We start from the raw sequence: 24,861 nt of genomic DNA, 5'->3' as shown, positions 1-24,861 counted from the left end.
ATCAGCTGTGTTACTGCCTGGCTGGAGCAAAAGCCTGCACCCACACTGGCCCTTTGCAGATATCTTTGTCCACCTGTGAGCTAGGTCACTGTGGGGATGGGGCTGGTCAGTATTACATGGCTCTGTACCTGTACTTGTTACCACCGGTACTTTAGAAAGAGCAAATATTGAGTTAGTGATCTGAGTTTAGAAAGGCACTGACTGACTGCTGAGCCCATGGTACCCATTAATGAGAGTGAGAAAGAGGGAGGGTGGGGAGGAAGGCCTGGGAAGGGTGAGGAGGGTGGGTGAGGAAGGCCTGGGAAGAGTGAATTGGGAGGGGAGGAAGGCCTGAGAAGAGTGAATTGGGAGGGGGAGGAAGGCCTGGGAAGAGTGAGGAGGGTGGGTGATGAAGACCTGGGAAGAGTGAGGGGGAGGAAGGCCTGAGGAGGGTGGTTGAGGAAGGCCTGGGAAGAGTGAGGGGGAGGAAGGCCTGGGAAGAGTGAGGAGGGTGGGGGAGGAAGGCCTGGGAAGAGTGAATTGTGAGGGGGAGGAAGGCCTGGGAAGAGTGAATTGGGAGGGGGAGGAAGGCCTGAGAAGAGTGAATTGGGAGGGGGAGGAAGGCCTGGGAAGAGTGAGGAGGGTGGGTGATGAAGACCTGGGAAGAGTGAGGGGGAGGAAGGCCTGAGGAGGGTGGTTGAGGAAGGCCTGGGAAGAGTGAGGGGGAGGAAGGCCTGGGAAGAGTGAGGAGGGTGGGGGAGGAAGGCCTGGGAAGAGTGAATTGTGAGGGGGAGGAAGGCCTGGGAAGAGTGAATTGGGAGGGGGAGGAAGGCCTGAGAAGAGTGAGGAGGGTGGGTGATGAAGAGTGAGGGGGAGGAAGGCCTGAGGAGGGTGGTTGAGGAAGGCCTGGGAAGAGTGAGGGGGAGGAAGGCCTGGGAAGAGTGAGGAGGGTGGGGGAGGAAGGCCTGGGAAGAGTGAATTGTGAGGGGGAGGAAGGCCTGGGAAGAGTGAATTGGGAGGGGGAGGAAGGCCTGAGAAGAGTGAATTGGGAGGGGGAGGAAGGCCTGGGAAGAGTGAGGAGGGTGGGTGATGAAGACCTGGGAAGAGTGAGGGGGAGGAAGGCCTGGGAAGAGTGAGGGGGAGGAAGGCCTGGGAAGAGTGAGGAGGGAGGGGGAGGAAGGCCTGGGAAGAGTGAATTGTGAGGGGGAGGAAGGCCTGGGAAGAGTGAATTGGGAGGGGGAGGAAGGCCTGAGAAGAGTGAATTGGGAGGGGGAGGAAGGCCTGGGAAGAGTGAGGAGGGTGGGTGATGAAGACCTGGGAAGAGTGAGGGGGAGGAAGGCCTGAGGAGGGTGGGTGAGGAAGGCCTGGGAAGAGTGAGGAGGGAGGGGGAGGAAGGCCTGGGAAGAGTGAGGAGGAAGGCCTGGGAAGAGTGTGGAGGGAGAGGGAAGAAGGCCTGGGAAGAGTGAGGAGGGAGGGGGAGGAAGGCCTGGGAAGAGTGAGGAGGGAGAGGGAGGAAGGCCTGGGAAGAGTGAGGAGGGAGAGGGAGGAAGGCCTGGGAAGAGTGAGGAGGGAGGAGGAGGAAGGCCTGGGAAGAGTGGGGAGGGCGAGAATAGCAGGGAAAGAGAAAGGGAGGGAGATGGAGAGATCAAACTTGGACAGTACAGTAAAGAGGGAGAATGAGTTAGGGAGGTGGCTTTTTGTACTGTTGCAAAATGTTATTTTTTGGGGTTCATCTGTGGAGTTCGTCATGTTTCAGCCTGTTGTAGCTTATTACTGGTGACTTGCCACTTATTGCCTACTTACCAGTCAGAATGAGAAGTATGTAGATCTACCACATTGACCTAGAAACCTGTTTACAGTGCACGCTTACGCCTGTTGCAAAATATACTTATCAAAACACTCATCCCATGGCAATACACTTTAATATCAATGCGGGTATTAATCAATCAAATAATAGATCAATATTCAGGTATTTGACCCCCCCCCCCCCCCCCCCCCCGTCATGTGACGTGCTCAGTGCTCTGGGGCTGACTCAGCTGGCTTCGTCACGCAGCGGCGTCAGTTCAGAGTCGCACAATTATGAAAAGGCAACCTTCCGCTGGAGCTGCAGCTAGGGCAGATTTCACCAGCGACAACTGGACTTTCCTTCCAAGGCTAACAGAAAAGAACACCGCCGATAGATGGATAACGACATCGGAGAAGCTCTTCCTGAGTCTCAACGGTGAAAAGAATGGTACGAGATCCAACCAAAGTGTTCTTCTGCGGGTTTTTTGTTATCCAGTAGAATGTTTGAGGTAGAATGTGAGCTTCTAGAATGTCAGGTCGGAGGATCGTGTGAGTCAAGGAAGGAGATATGAGTAGTTGGCAGTTATTTACATGCTACGTGATTGTCAAGAAGATCATGATCAGTTGGTATTGCGTACTTGTGTTTAACTATCTATCTACAATAACGTTGGTAATGGTTCAGTGGCTAGCCTTTGTCACTGACATCTGGGTAAAACATCTGGGCACCTTTTGCATTGGTAGTAAAAAGGCATCGGCCGAACGCTCGGTGAAATGCAAACTGCGGCTGGCTGAGTAGCGATGCCGCGGCTAGGTAGTTGAGCTAGCTAACGTTCGCATTACCATCCATCCACAATGGCGTTAGATGCTAACTAGTGAGCCAGCTCCAGTTAGCTCTGTCCGCCAACAGACTTGAGTACAAAGCGATGTGACTGCAGAGCCATGCCAACTCGTGCGTGCACTCGTGCGATGACTTGACAAAGTTGGATTCCAAGAAAAGGGGTGGAGATGACATTGTCCCGGCGAGACAGTACTGGGACCCCAAATTCAAGGCTTGCCTTTATCAGTCTTGACTAGCTAGCAAATTAGCCTATTAGTTTTCATTTTGCGTAAATGATCAGAGATTGTGTCGCTAACTCGTGGTATTGTTGTCTTTGCTATGGCATGTTATCATTAAACAATAGCTTAGCCAGCTACATTCGCTTACGAATTTCTGTCTTTGTGGAACCCCCGAGGGGAATCAGTCTCTGGATTGTTCCTCATCTAGTTAACCACCACAGACTAGCATAGTTAAGCTATATATATAATGGTTTGAAGCTTCTGATCAGCTTGTCATCAGACCGCTAAAAGTCAGTTGAAAACACACCAGACTTTTTAAAGGCATCTATCTCTCTTGAAGAGTTTCAGGCTAAATCGGGCCACTGTCAAGTCGCCGCCGGTTCGCGGTTTGGCCAGACAGACACTGCATGTGGCGTCACTAATTGTGCGCGGTGGTCTGGTTGTCATGCTGCTGTGTGTGATGCTTTGTTGTAGTCCGCATGTGTTCACTGTCCAGCGGTTTACCAGGCCAGATGAATGCATGCAGGCTACAGGATATAGAACGGACACCAGCAAATGGTCCCCGATATAATAGAAGATAATTTAATTAAACAATATAACCACATAAGTCCTACTTCCATCTGTTTTAGACTACAGGGGATCATTAGACCACGCATAATTTTTTTTGCAAGTGTCAAAGGCCTTTATACAGCTCTGTCCATTCTATACTGAACAAAAATATAAACGCAACATGTAAAGTGTTAGTAAGCATTTCTCCTTTGCCAAGATAATCCATCTACCTGACAGGTGTGGCATATCAAGATGCCAATTAAACAGCATGATCATTACACAGGTGCACCTTGTGCTGGGGACAATAAAAGGCCACTCTAAAATGTGCAGTTTTGTCACATAATACAATGCCACAGATGTTTTAAGTATTGAGGGAGCAAGCAATTGGCATGCTGGCATGCAGGAATGTCCACCAGAGCTGTTTCCAGAGAATTGAATGTTAATTTCGCTACCATAAACTGCCTCCAACATTCTTTTAGAGAATTTGGCAGTCCGTCCAACCTGCCACATAACTGCAGACCACGTGTATGGTGTTGTATGGGCGAGCGGTTTGCTGATGTCAACATTGTGAACAGAGTGCCCCATGGTGGCGGTGGGGCTAGTGTATGGGCAGGCTTAAGCTACGGACAACGACACAATTGGATTTTATCGATGGCAATTTGAATGCACAGATACTGTGATGAGATCCTGAGGCCCATTGGTGTGCCATTCATCTGCCGCCATCTTGTTTCAGCATGATAATGCACAGCCCCATGTCGCAAGGATCTGTACAGAATTCTTGTAAGTTGAAATTGTCCCAGTTCATCCATGGCCTCACCTGTCGAGCATGTTTGGGATGCTCTGGATCGACGTGTACGACAGCGTGTTCCAGTTCCCGCCAATATCCAGCAACTTCGCGCAGCCATTGAATAGGAGTGGGACGACATTCCACAGGCCACAATCAACATCCTGATCAACACAATGCGAATGAGATGTGTCGCGCGCTGCATGAGGAAAATAGGGGTCACACCAGATAGTGACTGGTTTTCTGATCCAGCCCTACCTTTTTTTTAAAGGTATCTGTGACCTACAGATGCATATCTGTATTCCCAGTCATGTGACATCCATAGATTAGGGCCTTAAACATGTATGTCAATTGACTGATATCTTTATATAAACTGTAACTCAGTAAAATCTTTGTTGCATGTTGCGTTTATTTTTCTTCAGTATAATTTCAGTAAGAAGGACTTGATGGTGATGGCCGTGGGTTGAATACTGGGTGTAGGAAAACCAGTCCGGTCTGAACCTGTAATTTCCTTGATGGAGTGAGTGAATTTTATCATTTGTGTTCTCTCAACGTTCTTCCTCCCTCTGCATCATATGCAGGTTGTTGTAATGCTACTCCTTGTTAGTGTAATGGTCACAGAAGGTTCATGAATAATTCATTACAATGACCTATTATGATGCATTGCTATCACTTTTTACAAGACCTCTAGGGGCCTCTTAAATGGAACGATTTTCCTTATAAAGTGTACTACATAGTAGTACACTATATAGGGAATATGGTGCCATTGGGACACAGCCCTAGATTGTGGACACCAACCATGGGTTTTCTGTCAAACTTCTGCAAAAAGTTCTGGCCAGGGCAGGTGTTGTGGAACTGCTCCTTGTTTCCCTCAGTCCCTGTCCCCTTTCAGCCTGTCACATGCCTCAGCTTACAGCCACTTAGCACGTTGTAGCAGTAGGGTGGTTTACCGTAGCCCTGCTGCAGTCAGGCCAGCGCTGCAGAGACATGCAGAGTAAGTGTGACTGTCTCGAAGATCGGCCAACCTGATTTAAATTTTAAAAACTCACTGATCTACAAATAATTTTGCATCCCAAATAAATGTGTTTAAAATGTTTGGGACCTGGACAGTAACTTGCGTAGGGCAAGCCCCCTGGAATGCACCCCCTGACTGTCAGTTTGCTAGAGGGCTAAACATGGACCAAAGGAGACTACTACTGTATAGGAGTCTGGCCTGTTCTATATACAGTAAGTAGTGTATAGACTGTTATCACTGCCTTCACTACTTCACGCAGTGACACAGTATAGTAGTGAAGGCGGCAGTGTTCTTGTGAAGTAGCATCACTAGCTATCCTCCTCCTGTTCTACCTTATTCACTCTGAGAGAAGAGTCTCTTATATTACACTACTATGCCTACAAGGGCTCCCTGGGAGTGTGAACTGAAGGCTCATCACACTGCTGTCCCGTGACTTTGCACATGGCTCCACACTTGGCTTCGTTTCAAGTTTTATTAGTCACATGGACAGGTACAGCGAAATGCTTAACTTGCCAGCCCTACCCAACAGGGCAGTATTCAATGTCAAAATAGTATCATTAATAGGAATAAATAAATAGAAGACTGTAAGTTATATACAGTACAGGGTAAATGCCAGTACCACATTTACAATGTGCAGGAATAGTGGAGTAGTTAAGGTTGATATGTACATGTAGGCAGGGATCAGGAGGAAGTGACTGGTAGCAGGATTAATAATAATAATAGTAAACAATATGGCTGTCGTATAATGATGTGTGTGTGCTAGAGTGTCAGTGTATGTGTGATAGGTGAATATACATGTAAATAAGAGTAATAGTGACCAGTAGCAGGATAAATATACAGTGCCAGATACACCTACTCATTCAAGGGTTTTTCTTGATTTTTACTATTTTCTACACTGTAGAATAATAGTGAAGACATCACCTGGATTTCTGCATAAATTTGACATTGTCACAACAAACAGTGTCCTTATACTAGTAACACACACATGATTGTATTTTTCTTGTCTATATTGAATACATCATTTAAACTTTCACATTGTAGGTTGGGAAAAGTATATGAACCCCTAGACTAAGACTTCTCCAAAAGCTAATTGGAGTCAGGAGTCAGCTAACCTGGAGTCCAATCAATGAGATGTTGGTTAGAGCTGCCTTGCCCTATACAAACACTCACAAAAGAGTGAGTTTTCTATTTACAAGAAGCATTGCCTGATGAACCATGCCTCGAACAAAAGAGATCTCAGAAGACCTAAGTTTAAGAATTGTTGACTTGCATAAAGCTGGAAAGGGTTACAAAAGTGTCTCTAGGAGCCTTGATGTTCATCAGTCCACGATAAGACAAAATGTCTATAAATGGAGAAAGTTCAGCACTGTTGCTACTCTCCCTAGGAGTGGCCGTCCTGCAAAGATGACTGCAAGAGCACAGCACAGAAGAATCAATGAGGTTAAGAATCCTAGTGTCAGCTAAAGACATGCTAACCTCTCTGTTGACGAGTCTACGATATGTAAAACACTAAAGAAGAATGGTGTTCATGGCAGGACACCATGGAAACCACTGCTGTTAAAAAAAAACATTGCTGCACCTCTGAAGTTTGCAAAAGCGCACCTTGATGTTCCACAGCGCTACTGGCAAAAGGAAAAAAGGCACAGCACACCAACATCAAAACATCATCCTAACTGCATCCCAAACTATCGTTGAGGGAGCATCATGGTTTGGGGCTGCTTTACTGCCTCAGGGACTGGACAGCTTCCTATCATCAACAGAAAAATGAATTCCCAAGTTTATCAAGATGATTTGCAGGAGAATGTAAGGCTTATCTGTCCGCCAATTGAAGCTCAACAGACGTTAGGTGATGCAACAGAATGGCTTGAACAGAAGGAAAATAGGCTTTCTGGAGTGGCCCAGTCAATCCTGACCTCGACCCGATTGTGATGCTGTGGCATGACCTCAAGAGAGCAGTTCACACCAGACATCCCAACAATATTGCTGAACTGAAACAGTTTTGTAAAGAGGAATGGTCCAACATTCCTCCTGACCATTGTGCAGGTCTGATCCGCAACTACAGAAAACATTTGGTTGAGGTTATTGCTGCCAAAGGAGGGTCAAGCAGTTATTAAATCCAAGGGTTCACATACTTTTTCTTTCCACTGTAAGTCCTGGGTCCTGGGTCGCCCCCTGTAATGCACTGAGCTGTCTGCACAACCCTCGGTAGGGCCTTCCGTCTGCAGTTGCAATACTAGATGGTAATACAAGCAGTCAGGATGCTCTCCATAGTGCAGCTGTAAAAGTTCCCAAGGATCTGAGTGGCCATTCCAAATGGTTTCAACCTCCTAAGGGAGAGGAGGTGCTGCCGTGCCTTCTTCACCACCGTGCTGGTGTGAGAGGACCATGTTAAGTCCTCAGTGATGTGGACACAGAGGAACTTGACCCTCTCCACTGTGGATGAGGGGTGTGCTCCCACCCCAGTTTCCTGTAGTCCACGATCAGCTCCTTAGTCCCGATGACGTCGGGAGTTTAACCTGCCTGAGGCAGCCATCTACAGCCAGCTATAGATACTTTAACAACATTATCATCATGTAGCTACAGTTAATATAAATAACATTATCATGTCGTGTGGTAATAGGACTTATAACAACATTATTATGCCATGTTGATGATTGTAGTACTTTTTGATCAATCATAGTGACAGCCTGAATCTTATCTTTTCCAATGTCAACGTTTATTGACCTTCATTAATGCTGTAAAATGTCAGGCAATGATTGTAGTTGTATCACAACTCTGGGTCATTGAGGGCAGTAGTTTATGGTGTTTTATGAAGAGCAGTGCAGACATTTAAGGTCATGTTTATGGTAGTCTCTACAATAAATGTTGATTTATTATGAAGGGAGGAGAGTGATAGTTCCCTTAGAGTAGACTCCACTGTGCAACTGTTACGGACCGTACCACTACCTACCCGGTGAAGTGGGGCCGCGCCACTACCTACCCGGGGAAGTGGGGCCGCGCCACTACCTACCCGGGGAAGTGGGGCCGCGCCACTACCTACCCGGGGAAGTGGGGCCGCGCCACTACCTACCCGGGGAAGTGGGGCCGCGCCACTACCTACCCGGGGAAGTGGGGCCGCGCCACTACCTAGTGGTGTAGGGTGAAGAGGGACTGGGGAGAGGTTGACAGCGTTGTTAAGGACAGACAAGGTAGGTCCTACAGGTCCTAGTTGTCGTACCTGGACTACTGTCCAGTTATGTGGTCAGATGCCACAAAGAGGGACTTAAGAAAATTACAACTGGCCCAGAACAGGGCAGTACGGCTGGCGCTTAAATGTAGACGGAAAGCTAATGTGTCAATCTCTCCAGGCTCAGGTAATTGGACTGGACTGATTTGAGTAGAGGAAAGATTGACTTCATCACTACTTGTATTTGTGAGAAGTGTTGACATGTTGAATGCACAGAGCTGTCTGTCTAAACTACTAGTACACAGATCAGACACCCATGCATACCCCACCAGACATGCCACCAGAGGTCTCTTCAGTCCCCAAGTCCAGAACAGATTATGGGAGGAGCGCAGTACTACAAAGAGCCATGACAACATGGAACTCTATTCCACATCAAGTAACTGATGCAAGCAGTAAAATTCAATAAAATAAAGATAATAATACACGTTATGGAACAGCGGGGACTGTGAAGAGACACACACACCGACACACACACACACAATATCATACTCACTATACACACATGTACACATGGATTTTGTGTTGTGGGTATGTGGTAGTAGAGTAGTGGACTGAGGGGGCACACTTAATGTGTTGTGGGTATGTGGTAGTAGAGTAGTGGACTGAGGGGGCACACTTAATGTGTTGTGGGTATGTGGTAGTAGAGTAGTGGACTGAGGGGGCACACTTAATGTGTTGTGGGTATGTGGTAGTAGAGTAGTGGACTGAGGGGACACACTTAATGTGTTGTGGGTATGTGGTAGTAGAGTAGTGGACTGAGGGGGCACACTTAATGTGTTGTGGGTATGTGGTAGTAGAGTAGTGGACTGAGGGGGCACACTTAATGTGTTGTGGGTATGTGGTAGTAGAGTAGTGGACTGAGGGGGCACACTTAATGTGTTGTGGGTATGTGGTAGTAGAGTAGTGGACTGAGGGGGCACACTTAATGTGTTGTGGGTATGTGGTAGTAGAGTAGTGGACTGAGGGGGCACACTTAATGTGTTGTGGGTATGTGGTAGTAGAGTAGTGGACTGAGGGGGCACACTTAATGTGTTGTGGGTATGTGGTAGTAGAGTAGTGGACTGAGGGGGCACACTTAATGTGTTGTGGGTATGTGGTAGTAGAGTAGTGGACTGAGGGGGCACACTTAATGTGTTGTGGGTATGTGGTAGTAGAGTAGTGGACTGAGGGGGCACACTTAATGTGTTGTGGGTATGTGGTAGTAGAGTAGTGGACTGAGGGGGCACACTTAATGTGTTGTGGGTATGTGGTAGTAGAGTAGTGGACTGAGGGGGCACACTTAATGTGTTGTGGGTATGTGGTAGTAGAGTAGTGGACTGAGGGGGCACACTTAATGTGTTGTGGGTATGTGGTAGTAGAGTAGTGGACTGAGGGGGCACACTTAATGTGTTGTGGGTATGTGGTAGTAGAGTAGTGGACTGAGGGGGCACACTTAATGTGTTGTGGGTATGTGGTAGTAGAGTAGTGGACTGAGGGGGCACACTTAATGTGTTGTGGGTATGTGGTAGTAGAGTAGTGGACTGAGGGGGCACACTTAATGTGTTGTGGGTATGTGGTAGTAGAGTAGTGGACTGAGGGGGCACACTTAATGTGTTGTGGGTATGTGGTAGTAGAGTAGTGGACTGAGGGGGCACACTTAATGTGTTGTGGGTATGTGGTAGTAGAGTAGTGGACTGAGGGGGCACACTTAATGTGTTGTGGGTATGTGGTAGTAGAGTAGTGGACTGAGGGGGCACACTTAATGTGTTGTGGGTATGTGGTAGTAGAGTAGTGGACTGAGGGGGCACACTTAATGTGTTGTGGGTATGTGGTAGTAGAGTAGTGGACTGAGGGGGCACACTTAATGTGTTGTGGGTATGTGGTAGTAGAGTAGTGGACTGAGGGGGCACACTTAATGTGTTGTGGGTATGTGGTAGTAGAGTAGTGGACTGAGGGGGCACACTTAATGTGTTGTGGGTATGTGGTAGTAGAGTAGTGGACTGAGGGGGCACACTTAATGTGTTGTGGGTATGTGGTAGTAGAGTAGTGGACTGAGGGGGCACACTTAATGTGTTGTGGGTATGTGGTAGTAGAGTAGTGGACTGAGGGGGCACACTTAATGTGTTGTGGGTATGTGGTAGTAGAGTAGTGGACTGAGGGGGCACACTTAATGTGTTGTGGGTATGTGGTAGTAGAGTAGTGGACTGAGGGGGCACACTTAATGTGTTGTGGGTATGTGGTAGTAGAGTAGTGGACTGAGGGGGCACACTTAATGTGTTGTGGGTATGTGGTAGTAGAGTAGTGGACTGAGGGGGCACACTTAATGTGTTGTGGGTATGTGGTAGTAGAGTAGTGGACTGAGGGGGCACACTTAATGTGTTGTGGGTATGTGGTAGTAGAGTAGTGGACTGAGGGGGCACACTTAATGTGTTGTGGGTATGTGGTAGTAGAGTAGTGGACTGAGGGGACACACTTAATGTGTTGTGGGTATGTGGTAGTAGAGTAGTGGACTGAGGGGGCACACTTAATGTGTTGTGGGTATGTGGTAGTAGAGTAGTGGACTGAGGGGGCACACTTAATGTGTTGTGGGTATGTGGTAGTAGAGTAGTGGACTGAGGGGGCACACTTAATGTGTTGTGGGTATGTGGTAGTAGAGTAGTGGACTGAGGGGGCACACTTAATGTGTTGTGGGTATGTGGTAGTAGAGTAGTGGCCTGAGGGGACACACTTAATGTGTTGTGGGTATGTGGTAGTAGAGTAGTGGACTGAGGGGGCACACTTAATGTGTTGTGGGTATGTGGTAGTAGAGTAGTGGCCTGAGGGGACACACTTAATGTGTTGTGGGTATGTGGTAGTAGAGTAGTGGACTGAGGGGGCACACTTAATGTGTTGTGGGTATGTGGTAGTAGAGTAGTGGACTGAGGGGGCACACTTAATGTGTTGTGGGTATGTGGTAGTAGAGTAGTGGACTGAGGGGGCACACTTAATGTGTTGTGGGTATGTGGTAGTAGAGTAGTGGCCTGAGGGGACACACTTAATGTGTTGTGGGTATGTGGTAGTAGAGTAGTGGACTGAGGGGGCACACTTAATGTGTTGTGGGTATGTGGTAGTAGAGTAGTGGACTGAGGGGGCACACTTAATGTGTTGTGGGTATGTGGTAGTAGAGTAGTGGACTGAGGGGGCACACTTAATGTGTTGTGGGTATGTGGTAGTAGAGTAGTGGACTGAGGGGGCACACTTAATGTGTTGTGGGTATGTGGTAGTAGAGTAGTGGCCTGAGGGGACACACTTAATGTGTTGTGGGTATGTGGTAGTAGAGTAGTGGACTGAGGGGGCACACTTAATGTGTTGTGGGTATGTGGTAGTAGAGTAGTGGACTGAGGGGGCACACTTAATGTGTTGTGGGTATGTGGTAGTAGAGTAGTGGACTGAGGGGGCACACTTAATGTGTTGTGGGTATGTGGTAGTAGAGTAGTGGACTGAGGGGGCACACTTAATGTGTTGTGGGTATGTGGTAGTAGAGTAGTGGACTGAGGGGGCACACTTAATGTGTTGTGGGTATGTGGTAGTAGAGTAGTGGACTGAGGGGGCACACTTAATGTGTTGTGGGTATGTGGTAGTAGAGTAGTGGACTGAGGGGGCACACTTAATGTGTTGTGGGTATGTGGTAGTAGAGTAGTGGACTGAGGGGGCACACTTAATGTGTTGTGGGTATGTGGTAGTAGAGTAGTGGACTGAGGGGGCACACTTAATGTGTTGTGGGTATGTGGTAGTAGAGTAGTGGACTGAGGGGGCACACTTAATGTGTTGTGGGTATGTGGTAGTAGAGTAGTGGACTGAGGGGACACACTTAATGTGTTGTGGGTATGTGGTAGTAGAGTAGTGGACTGAGGGGGCACACTTAATGTGTTGTGGGTATGTGGTAGTAGAGTAGTGGACTGAGGGGGCACACTTAATGTGTTGTGGGTATGTGGTAGTAGAGTAGTGGACTGAGGGGGCACACTTAATGTGTTGTGGGTATGTGGTAGTAGAGTAGTGGACTGAGGGGGCACACTTAATGTGTTGTGGGTATGTGGTAGTAGAGTAGTGGCCTGAGGGGACACACTTAATGTGTTGTGGGTATGTGGTAGTAGAGTAGTGGACTGAGGGGGCACACTTAATGTGTTGTGGGTATGTGGTAGTAGAGTAGTGGCCTGAGGGGACACACTTAATGTGTTGTGGGTATGTGGTAGTAGAGTAGTGGACTGAGGGGGCACACTTAATGTGTTGTGGGTATGTGGTAGTAGAGTAGTGGACTGAGGGGGCACACTTAATGTGTTGTGGGTATGTGGTAGTAGAGTAGTGGACTGAGGGGGCACACTTAATGTGTTGTGGGTATGTGGTAGTAGAGTAGTGGCCTGAGGGGACACACTTAATGTGTTGTGGGTATGTGGTAGTAGAGTAGTGGACTGAGGGGGCACACTTAATGTGTTGTGGGTATGTGGTAGTAGAGTAGTGGACTGAGGGGGCACACTTAATGTGTTGTGGGTATGTGGTAGTAGAGTAGTGGACTGAGGGGGCACACTTAATGTGTTGTGGGTATGTGGTAGTAGAGTAGTGGACTGAGGGGGCACACTTAATGTGTTGTGGGTATGTGGTAGTAGAGTAGTGGCCTGAGGGGACACACTTAATGTGTTGTGGGTATGTGGTAGTAGAGTAGTGGACTGAGGGGGCACACTTAATGTGTTGTGGGTATGTGGTAGTAGAGTAGTGGCCTGAGGGGACACACTTAATGTGTTGTGGGTATGTGGTAGTAGAGTAGTGGACTGAGGGGGCACACTTAATGTGTTGTGGGTATGTGGTAGTAGAGTAGTGGACTGAGGGGGCACACTTAATGTGTTGTGGGTATGTGGTAGTAGAGTAGTGGACTGAGGGGGCACACTTAATGTGTTGTGGGTATGTGGTAGTAGAGTAGTGGACTGAGGGGGCACACTTAATGTGTTGTGGGTATGTGGTAGTAGAGTAGTGGCCTGAGGGGACACACTTAATGTGTTGTGGGTATGTGGTAGTAGAGTAGTGGACTGAGGGGGCACACTTAATGTGTTGTGGGTATGTGGTAGTAGAGTAGTGGCCTGAGGGGACACACTTAATGTGTTGTGGGTATGTGGTAGTAGAGTAGTGGCCTGAGGGGGCACACTTAATGTGTTGTGGGTATGTGGTAGTAGAGTAGTGGACTGAGGGGGCACACTTAATGTGTTGTGGGTATGTGGTAGTAGAGTAGTGGACTGAGGGGGCACACTTAATGTGTTGTGGGTATGTGGTAGTAGAGTAGTGGACTGAGGGGACACACTTAATGTGTTGTGGGTATGTGGTAGTAGAGTAGTGGACTGAGGGGACACACTTAATGTGTTGTGGGTATGTGGTAGTAGAGTAGTGGACTGAGGGGGCACACTTAATGTGTTGTGGGTATGTGGTAGTAGAGTAGTGGCCTGAGGGGACACACTTAATGTGTTGTGGGTATGTGGTAGTAGAGTAGTGGACTGAGGGGGCACACTTAATGTGTTGTGGGTATGTGGTAGTAGAGTAGTGGACTGAGGGGGCACACTTAATGTGTTGTGGGTATGTGGTAGTAGAGTAGTGGACTGAGGGGGCACACTTAATGTGTTGTGGGTATGTGGTAGTAGAGTAGTGGACTGAGGGGGCACACTTAATGTGTTGTGGGTATGTGGTAGTAGAGTAGTGGACTGAGGGGGCACACTTAATGTGTTGTGGGTATGTGGTAGTAGAGTAGTGGACTGAGGGGGCACACTTAATGTGTTGTGGGTATGTGGTAGTAGAGTAGTGGACTGAGGGGGCACACTTAATGTGTTGTGGGTATGTGGTAGTAGAGTAGTGGACTGAGGGGGCACACTTAATGTGTTGTGGGTATGTGGTAGTAGAGTAGTGGCCTGAGGGGGCACACTTAATGTGTTGTGGGTATGTGGTAGTAGAGTAGTGGCCTGAGGGGGCACACTTAATGTGTTGTGGGTATGTGGTAGTAGAGTAGTGGACTGAGGGGGCACACTTAATGTGTTGTGGGTATGTGGTAGTAGAGTAGTGGCCTGAGGGGGCACACTTAATGTGTTGTGGGTATGTGGTAGTAGAGTAGTGGCCTGAGGGGGCACACTTAATGTGTTGTGGGTATGTGGTAGTAGAGTAGTGGACTGAGGGGGCACACTTAATGTGTTGTGGGTATGTGGTAGTAGAGTAGTGGACTGAGGGGACACACTTAATGTGTTGTGGGTATGTGGTAGTAGAGTAGTGGACTGAGGGGGCACACTTAATGTGTTGTGGGTATGTGGTAGTAGAGTAGTGGCCTGAGGGGACACACTTAATGTGTTGTGGGTATGTGGTAGTAGAGTAGTGGACTGAGGGGACACACTTAATGTGTTGTGGGTATGTGGTAGTAGAGTAGTGGACTGAGGGGGCACACTTAATGTGTTGTGGGTATGTGGTAGTAGAGTAGGGGACTGAGGGGACACACTTAATGTGTTGTGGGTATGTGGTAGTAGAGTAGTGGACTGAGGGGGCACACTTAATGTGTTGTGGGTATGTGGTAGTAGAGTAGTGGACTGAGGGGACACACTTAATGTGTTGTGGGTATGTGGTAGTAGAGTAGTGGACTGAGGGGGCACACTTAATGTGTTGTGGGTATGTGGTAGTAGAGTAGTGGCCTGAGGGGACACACTTAATGTGTTGTGGGTATGTGGTAGTAGAGTAGTGGACTGAGGGGACACACTTAATGTGTTGTGGGTATGTGGTAGTAGAGTAGTGGACTGAGGGGGCACACTTAATGTGTTGTGGGTATGTGGTAGTAGAGTAGTGGACTGAGGGGGCACACTTAATGTGTTGTGGGTATGTGGTAGTAGAGTAGTGGACTGAGGGGGCACACTTAATGTGTTGTGGGTATGTGGTAGTAGAGTAGTGGACTGAGGGGACACACTTAATGTGTTGTGGGTATGTGGTAGTAGAGTAGTGGACTGAGGGGGCACACTTAATGTGTTGTGGGTATGTGGTAGTAGAGTAGTGGCCTGAGGGGACACACTTAATGTGTTGTGGGTATGTGGTAGTAGAGTAGTGGACTGAGGGGGCACACTTAATGTGTTGTGGGTATGTGGTAGTAGAGTAGTGGACTGAGGGGGCACACTTAATGTGTTGTGGGTATGTGGTAGTAGAGTAGTGGACTGAGGGGGCACACTTAATGTGTTGTGGGTATGTGGTAGTAGAGTAGTGGACTGAGGGGGCACACTTAATGTGTTGTGGGTATGTGGTAGTAGAGTAGTGGACTGAGGGGGCACACTTAATGTGTTGTGGGTATGTGGTAGTAGAGTAGTGGACTGAGGGGGCACACTTAATGTGTTGTGGGTATGTGGTAGTAGAGTAGTGGACTGAGGGGGCACACTTAATGTGTTGTGGGTATGTGGTAGTAGAGTAGTGGACTGAGGGGGCACACTTAATGTGTTGTGGGTATGTGGTAGTAGAGTAGTGGACTGAGGGGGCACACTTAATGTGTTGTGGGTATGTGGTAGTAGAGTAGTGGACTGAGGGGGCACACTTAATGTGTTGTGGGTATGTGGTAGTAGAGTAGTGGACTGAGGGGGCACACTTAATGTGTTGTGGGTATGTGGTAGTAGAGTAGTGGACTGAGGGGGCACACTTAATGTGTTGTGGGTATGTGGTAGTAGAGTAGTGGACTGAGGGGGCACACTTAATGTGTTGTGGGTATGTGGTAGTAGAGTAGTGGACTGAGGGGGCACACTTAATGTGTTGTGGGTATGTGGTAGTAGAGTAGTGGACTGAGGGGGCACACTTAATGTGTTGTGGGTATGTGGTAGTAGAGTAGTGGACTGAGGGGGCACACTTAATGTGTTGTGGGTATGTGGTAGTAGAGTAGTGGACTGAGGGGGCACACTTAATGTGTTGTGGGTATGTGGTAGTAGAGTAGTGGACTGAGGGGACACACTTAATGTGTTGTGGGTATGTGGTAGTAGAGTAGTGGACTGAGGGGGCACACTTAATGTGTTGTGGGTATGTGGTAGTAGAGTAGTGGACTGAGGGGGCACACTTAATGTGTTGTGGGTATGTGGTAGTAGAGTAGTGGCCTGAGGGGACACACTTAATGTGTTGTGGGTATGTGGTAGTAGAGTAGTGGACTGAGGGGGCACACTTAATGTGTTGTGGGTATGTGGTAGTAGAGTAGTGGACTGAGGGGGCACACTTAATGTGTTGTGGGTATGTGGTAGTAGAGTAGTGGACTGAGGGGGCACACTTAATGTGTTGTGGGTATGTGGTAGTAGAGTAGTGGACTGAGGGGGCACACTTAATGTGTTGTGGGTATGTGGTAGTAGAGTAGTGGACTGAGGGGGCACACTTAATGTGTTGTGGGTATGTGGTAGTAGAGTAGTGGACTGAGGGGGCACACTTAATGTGTTGTGGGTATGTGGTAGTAGAGTAGTGGACTGAGGGGGCACACTTAATGTGTTGTGGGTATGTGGTAGTAGAGTAGTGGACTGAGGGGGCACACTTAATGTGTTGTGGGTATGTGGTAGTAGAGTAGTGGACTGAGGGGGCACACTTAATGTGTTGTGGGTATGTGGTAGTAGAGTAGTGGACTGAGGGGGCACACTTAATGTGTTGTGGGTATGTGGTAGTAGAGTAGTGGACTGAGGGGGCACACTTAATGTGTTGTGGGTATGTGGTAGTAGAGTAGTGGACTGAGGGGGCACACTTAATGTGTTGTGGGTATGTGGTAGTAGAGTAGTGGACTGAGGGGGCACACTTAATGTGTTGTGGGTATGTGGTAGTAGAGTAGTGGACTGAGGGGACACACTTAATGTGTTGTGGGTATGTGGTAGTAGAGTAGTGGACTGAGGGGGCACACTTAATGTGTTGTGGGTATGTGGTAGTAGAGTAGTGGACTGAGGGGGCACACTTAATGTGTTGTGGGTATGTGGTAGTAGAGTAGTGGCCTGAGGGGACACACTTAATGTGTTGTGGGTATGTGGTAGTAGAGTAGTGGACTGAGGGGGCACACTTAATGTGTTGTGGGTATGTGGTAGTAGAGTAGTGGACTGAGGGGGCACACTTAATGTGTTGTGGGTATGTGGTAGTAGAGTAGTGGACTGAGGGGGCACACTTAATGTGTTGTGGGTATGTGGTAGTAGAGTAGTGGACTGAGGGGGCACACTTAATGTGTTGTGGGTATGTGGTAGTAGAGTAGTGGACTGAGGGGGCACACTTAATGTGTTGTGGGTATGTGGTAGTAGAGTAGTGGACTGAGGGGGCACACTTAATGTGTTGTGGGTATGTGGTAGTAGAGTAGTGGACTGAGGGGGCACACTTAATGTGTTGTGGGTATGTGGTAGTAGAGTAGTGGACTGAGGGGACATACTTAATGTGTTGTGGGTATGTGGTAGTAGAGTAGTGGACTGAGGGGGCACACTTAATGTGTTGTGGGTATGTGGTAGTAGAGTAGTGGACTGAGGGGGCACACTTAATGTGTTGTGGGTATGTGGTAGTAGAGTAGTGGACTGAGGGGGCACACTTAATGTGTTGTGGGTATGTGGTAGTAGAGTAGTGGACTGAGGGGGCACACTTAATGTGTTGTGGGTATGTGGTAGTAGAGTAGTGGACTGAGGGGGCACACTTAATGTGTTGTGGGTATGTGGTAGTAGAGTAGTGGACTGAGGGGGCACACTTAATGTGTTGTGGGTATGTGGTAGTAGAGTAGTGGACTGAGGGGGCACACTTAATGTGTTGTGGGTATGTGGTAGTAGAGTAGTGGACTGAGGGGGCACACTTAATGTGTTGTGGGTATGTGGTAGTAGAGTAGTGGACTGAGGGGGCACACTTAATGTGTTGTGGGTATGTGGTAGTAGAGTAGTGGACTGAGGGGGCACACTTAATGTGTTGTGGGTATGTGGTAGTAGAGTAGTGGACTGAGGGGGCACACTTAATGTGTTGTGGGTATGTGGTAGTAGAGTAGTGGACTGAGGGGGCACACTTAATGTGTTGTGGGTATGTGGTAGTAGAGTAGTGGACTGAGGGGGCACACTTAATGTGTTGTGGGTATGTGGTAGTAGAGTAGTGGACTGAGGGGACACACTTAATGTGTTGTGGGTATGTGGTAGTAGAGTAGTGGACTGAGGGGGCACACTTAATGTGTTGTGGGTATGTGGTAGTAGAGTAGTGGACTGAGGGGGCACACTTAATGTGTTGTGGGTATGTGGTAGTAGAGTAGTGGCCTGAGGGGACACACTTAATGTGTTGTGGGTATGTGGTAGTAGAGTAGTGGACTGAGGGGGCACACTTAATGTGTTGTGGGTATGTGGTAGTAGAGTAGTGGACTGAGGGGGCACACTTAATGTGTTGTGGGTATGTGGTAGTAGAGTAGTGGACTGAGGGGGCACACTTAATGTGTTGTGGGTATGTGGTAGTAGAGTAGTGGACTGAGGGGGCACACTTAATGTGTTGTGGGTATGTGGTAGTAGAGTAGTGGACTGAGGGGGCACACTTAATGTGTTGTGGGTATGTGGTAGTAGAGTAGTGGACTGAGGGGGCACACTTAATGTGTTGTGGGTATGTGGTAGTAGAGTAGTGGACTGAGGGGGCACACTTAATGTGTTGTGGGTATGTGGTAGTAGAGTAGTGGACTGAGGGGACATACTTAATGTGTTGTGGGTATGTGGTAGTAGAGTAGTGGACTGAGGGGGCACACTTAATGTGTTGTGGGTATGTGGTAGTAGAGTAGTGGACTGAGGGGGCACACTTAATGTGTTGTGGGTATGTGGTAGTAGAGTAGTGGACTGAGGGGGCACACTTAATGTGTTGTGGGTATGTGGTAGTAGAGTAGTGGACTGAGGGGGCACACTTAATGTGTTGTGGGTATGTGGTAGTAGAGTAGTGGACTGAGGGGACATACTTAATGTGTTGTGGGTATGTGGTAGTAGAGTAGTGGACTGAGGGGGCACACTTAATGTGTTGTGGGTATGTGGTAGTAGAGTAGTGGACTGAGGGGGCACACTTAATGTGTTGTGGGTATGTGGTAGTAGAGTAGTGGACTGAGGGGACACACTTAATGTGTTGTGGGTATGTGGTAGTAGAGTAGTGGACTGAGGGGACATACTTAATGTGTTGTGGGTATGTGGTAGTAGAGTAGTGGACTGAGGGGGCACACTTAATGTGTTGTGGGTATGTGGTAGTAGAGTAGTGGACTGAGGGGGCACACTTAATGTGTTGTGGGTATGTGGTAGTAGAGTAGTGGACTGAGGGGGCACACTTAATGTGTTGTGGGTATGTGGTAGTAGAGTAGTGGACTGAGGGGACATACTTAATGTGTTGTGGGTATGTGGTAGTAGAGTAGTGGACTGAGGGGGCACACTTAATGTGTTGTGGGTATGTGGTAGTAGAGTAGTGGACTGAGGGGGCACACTTAATGTGTTGTGGGTATGTGGTAGTAGAGTAGTGGACTGAGGGGGCACACTTAATGTGTTGTGGGTATGTGGTAGTAGAGTAGTGGACTGAGGGGGCACACTTAATGTGTTGTGGGTATGTGGTAGTAGAGTAGTGGACTGAGGGGACACACTTAATGTGTTGTGGGTATGTGGTAGTAGAGTAGTGGCCTGAGGGGACACACTTAATGTGTTGTGGGTATGTGGTAGTAGAGTAGTGGACTGAGGGGGCACACTTAATGTGTTGTGGGTATGTGGTAGTAGAGTAGTGGACTGAGGGGGCACACTTAATGTGTTGTGGGTATGTGGTAGTAGAGTAGTGGACTGAGGGGGCACACTTAATGTGTTGTGGGTATGTGGTAGTAGAGTAGTGGACTGAGGGGGCACACTTAATGTGTTGTGGGTATGTGGTAGTAGAGTAGTGGACTGAGGGGGCACACTTAATGTGTTGTGGGTATGTGGTAGTAGAGTAGTGGACTGAGGGGGCACACTTAATGTGTTGTGGGTATGTGGTAGTAGAGTAGTGGACTGAGGGGGCACACTTAATGTGTTGTGGGTATGTGGTAGTAGAGTAGTGGACTGAGGGGGCACACTTAATGTGTTGTGGGTATGTGGTAGTAGAGTAGTGGACTGAGGGGGCACACTTAATGTGTTGTGGGTATGTGGTAGTAGAGTAGTGGACTGAGGGGGCACACTTAATGTGTTGTGGGTATGTGGTAGTAGAGTAGTGGCCTGAGGGGGCATACTTAATGTGTTGTGGGTATGTGGTAGTAGAGTAGTGGACTGAGGGGACACACTTAATGTGTTGTGGGTATGTGGTAGTAGAGTAGTGGACTGAGGGGGCACACTTAATGTGTTGTGGGTATGTGGTAGTAGAGTAGTGGACTGAGGGGACACACTTAATGTGTTGTGGGTATGTGGTAGTAGAGTAGTGGACTGAGGGGGCACACTTAATGTGTTGTGGGTATGTGGTAGTAGAGTAGTGGACTGAGGGGGCATACTTAATGTGTTGTGGGTATGTGGTAGTAGAGTAGTGGACTGAGGGGGCACACTTAATGTGTTGTGGGTATGTGGTAGTAGAGTAGTGGACTGAGGGGGCACACTTAATGTGTTGTGGGTATGTGGTAGTAGAGTAGTGGACTGAGGGGGCACACTTAATGTGTTGTGGGTATGTGGTAGTAGAGTAGTGGACTGAGGGGGCACACTTAATGTGTTGTGGGTATGTGGTAGTAGAGTAGTGGACTGAGGGGGCACACTTAATGTGTTGTGGGTATGTGGTAGTAGAGTAGTGGACTGAGGGGGCATACTTAATGTGTTGTGGGTATGTGGTAGTAGAGTAGTGGACTGAGGGGGCACACTTAATGTGTTGTGGGTATGTGGTAGTAGAGTAGTGGACTGAGGGGGCACACTTAATGTGTTGTGGGTATGTGGTAGTAGAGTAGTGGACTGAGGGGGCACACTTAATGTGTTGTGGGTATGTGGTAGTAGAGTAGTGGACTGAGGGGGCACACTTAATGTGTTGTGGGTATGTGGTAGTAGAGTAGTGGACTGAGGGGGCACACTTAATGTGTTGTGGGTATGTGGTAGTAGAGTAGTGGACTGAGGGGGCACACTTAATGTGTTGTGGGTATGTGGTAGTAGAGTAGTGGACTGAGGGGACACACTTAATGTGTTGTGGGTATGTGGTAGTAGAGTAGTGGACTGAGGGGGCACACTTAATGTGTTGTGGGTATGTGGTAGTAGAGTAGTGGCCTGAGGGGACACACTTAATGTGTTGTGGGTATGTGGTAGTAGAGTAGTGGACTGAGGGGACACACTTAATGTGTTGTGGGTATGTGGTAGTAGAGTAGTGGACTGAGGGGGCACACTTAATGTGTTGTGGGTATGTGGTAGTAGAGTAGTGGACTGAGGGGGCACACTTAATGTGTTGTGGGTATGTGGTAGTAGAGTAGTGGACTGAGGGGGCACACTTAATGTGTTGTGGGTATGTGGTAGTAGAGTAGTGGACTGAGGGGGCACACTTAATGTGTTGTGGGTATGTGGTAGTAGAGTAGTGGACTGAGGGGGCACACTTAATGTGTTGTGGGTATGTGGTAGTAGAGTAGTGGACTGAGGGGACACACTTAATGTGTTGTGGGTATGTGGTAGTAGAGTAGTGGACTGAGGGGGCACACTTAATGTGTTGTGGGTATGTGGTAGTAGAGTAGTGGACTGAGGGGGCACACTTAATGTGTTGTGGGTATGTGGTAGTAGAGTAGTGGCCTGAGGGGACACACTTAATGTGTTGTGGGTATGTGGTAGTAGAGTAGTGGACTGAGGGGGCACACTTAATGTGTTGTGGGTATGTGGTAGTAGAGTAGTGGACTGAGGGGGCACACTTAATGTGTTGTGGGTATGTGGTAGTAGAGTAGTGGACTGAGGGGGCACACTTAATGTGTTGTGGGTATGTGGTAGTAGAGTAGTGGACTGAGGGGGCACACTTAATGTGTTGTGGGTATGTGGTAGTAGAGTAGTGGACTGAGGGGGCACACTTAATGTGTTGTGGGTATGTGGTAGTAGAGTAGTGGACTGAGGGGGCACACTTAATGTGTTGTGGGTATGTGGTAGTAGAGTAGTGGACTGAGGGGGCACACTTAATGTGTTGTGGGTATGTGGTAGTAGAGTAGTGGACTGAGGGGACATACTTAATGTGTTGTGGGTATGTGGTAGTAGAGTAGTGGACTGAGGGGGCACACTTAATGTGTTGTGGGTATGTGGTAGTAGAGTAGTGGACTGAGGGGGCACACTTAATGTGTTGTGGGTATGTGGTAGTAGAGTAGTGGACTGAGGGGGCACACTTAATGTGTTGTGGGTATGTGGTAGTAGAGTAGTGGACTGAGGGGGCACACTTAATGTGTTGTGGGTATGTGGTAGTAGAGTAGTGGACTGAGGGGGCACACTTAATGTGTTGTGGGTATGTGGTAGTAGAGTAGTGGACTGAGGGGGCACACTTAATGTGTTGTGGGTATGTGGTAGTAGAGTAGTGGACTGAGGGGGCACACTTAATGTGTTGTGGGTATGTGGTAGTAGAGTAGTGGACTGAGGGGGCACACTTAATGTGTTGTGGGTATGTGGTAGTAGAGTAGTGGACTGAGGGGGCACACTTAATGTGTTGTGAAATGTATTTTGATGTTTAAATTGTATTATAATGTATATTACTGCCTTCATGTTGCTGGACCCCAGAAAGGGTAGCTGCTGACTTGGCAGCAGCTAATAGGGATCCTTAGTAAATACAAATACTGGTGTGTGTTGAAGTTGCCCCTAGATGCTAGTTTGGGGTCAGTTTTTCATTTTCTGTCCCTCACTAATGGCTAAGTTTGGGATGGGCCCGTAAGTAAGCATTAGTTACTCTACACCCGTTGTTTACAAAGCATTTGACAAATAACATTTGATTTGATTGTAGGAGGGGAAGCTAATCCTACATATTCACCGGGGGGATACTTGTCTCTTGTGACAGGCTAGTTACATGGGCCTACATGTTAACATGTTGCGTATCTCAAGTGGGTTGAGGTCGTGTGATTGTGGAAGCTAGATCATCTGATGTAGCGCTCCATCACTCTCCTTCTTGGTCAATAGCCCTTACACAGTCTGGAGGTGTGTTGGGTCATTGTTGAAAAACAAATTATATTCCCACTAAAGGCAAACCAGATGGGATTCTGTATCGCTGCAGAATGCTGTGGTAGCTATGCTGGTTAAGTGTGCCTTGAATTCTAGTTCATTAGAGTTATCGGCCATAATCGGTGTCCAAAAATGCCGATTGCAGTCAGCATGCCAATTGCACACTCCCTCAAACCTTGAGACATTTGTGGCATTGTGTTGTGTGACAAAACTGCACATTTTAGAGTGGCCTTTTTATGTCCCCAGCACAAGGTGAACCTGTGTAATGATCATGCTGTTTCATCAGCTTCTTGATACCTGTCACCTGTCATGTCACCTGTCATGTAGATGGATTATCTTGGTAAAGGAGAAATGCTCACTAACAGGGCAAAATATGAGAGCAATAAGCCTCTGGGATCTTTTATTTCAGCTCATGAAACATGGGACCAACACTTTACATGTTGCATTTTATATTTTTGTTCAGTGTAGTTCCTCCCCTCTTATCTCCTTATCTCTCCCTTGTGGTGTGTCCACCTAATCCTTCTGTCTTTGTTTTAGTAATATTAATAATGCCTATTTAGAGGTGAGAAAGATAGCGGTTTGTCTGTGTCTGCTACAGAGGCAAGGCCAGTGTGCAAACCACTTTATGTGAGAGGTAAGCCTATTCACCCAGCCTCTCGTAGAGGACAAAGGAATTAGATTTGAAGCATTTTCAATTATCTTTATTGTAAAAATAATTTAAACGCAGAGCATTTTTCAATCAACACTGACCTTCTGAAGATGACTCCACACCTCTTTTACACTTAATTTTTGTTGTCATATAGCAGACGCTGTTATCCAGAGCAACTTACACAAGCAATTAGGGTTAAGTACCTTGCTCAAGGGCACAACGACAGATTTTTCATCTAGTTGGCTCTGGGATTTGAACCAGCGACCTTTCAGTTACTGGTCCAACGCTCTTAACCGATAGGCTACCTGCCTTTTACACATTCTCCTGTTTGACCCTGAGCTTCTCAGCTTTGTCATGCGCCTTGCCGGGCCCGCCAGCCTGGCAGGAAACAACAGTATAAACTGTCTCTTGTTATTAACACCCCAGCACCACTACTTCATGCTAATGTCTTCTCTCTCCCCCAGTTTATAGACTCATTATGAGTGTGAGAACAGGCTGGCTGGCCAGATGTTATCTGGAATTCTATGAGTCAGTCAGGCATGTTGGCCAGAGGAGAGGTTAACTAGGGCTGCAGGCCAGGGCTGTGGTGTGCATTTAGCCACCTTTCTCTGTCACTGCCACAGCCCTCCGACCTAGGAAACGGGTTGGAGAGTGGGTGGGGAGTTGGGTGCTTCGTGAAACCGACTCATGTCGTCAGAAGGTAAAGGGTCAACA

At 47.9% G+C, this 24,861-nt stretch overlaps 1 protein-coding gene across 1 annotated transcript in view; it reads left to right on the top strand.

The window, feature by feature from the left end:
* Positions 1 to 2,036: 2,036 nt before the first annotated feature.
* The window catches only part of LOC110513022 (transient receptor potential cation channel subfamily M member 7), a 92,599-nt gene continuing 69,774 nt past the window's right edge, over positions 2,037 to 24,861 (top strand). Inside the window, exon 1 of the mRNA XM_036964068.1 lies at positions 2,037 to 2,212. Coding sequence (XP_036819963.1) covers positions 2,210 to 2,212 — 3 coding nt within the window. The 5' untranslated portion in view covers positions 2,037 to 2,209. The remainder of the gene's footprint in view (positions 2,213 to 24,861) is intronic.

Source organism: Oncorhynchus mykiss, chromosome 26, assembly GCF_013265735.2.
Source record: "Oncorhynchus mykiss isolate Arlee chromosome 26, USDA_OmykA_1.1, whole genome shotgun sequence".
Taxonomy (NCBI): Eukaryota; Metazoa; Chordata; class Actinopteri; order Salmoniformes; family Salmonidae; genus Oncorhynchus; species Oncorhynchus mykiss.
The sequence above is the reverse complement of the archived record's forward strand: the minus strand, read 5'-3'. Positions and strand labels throughout refer to the sequence as shown.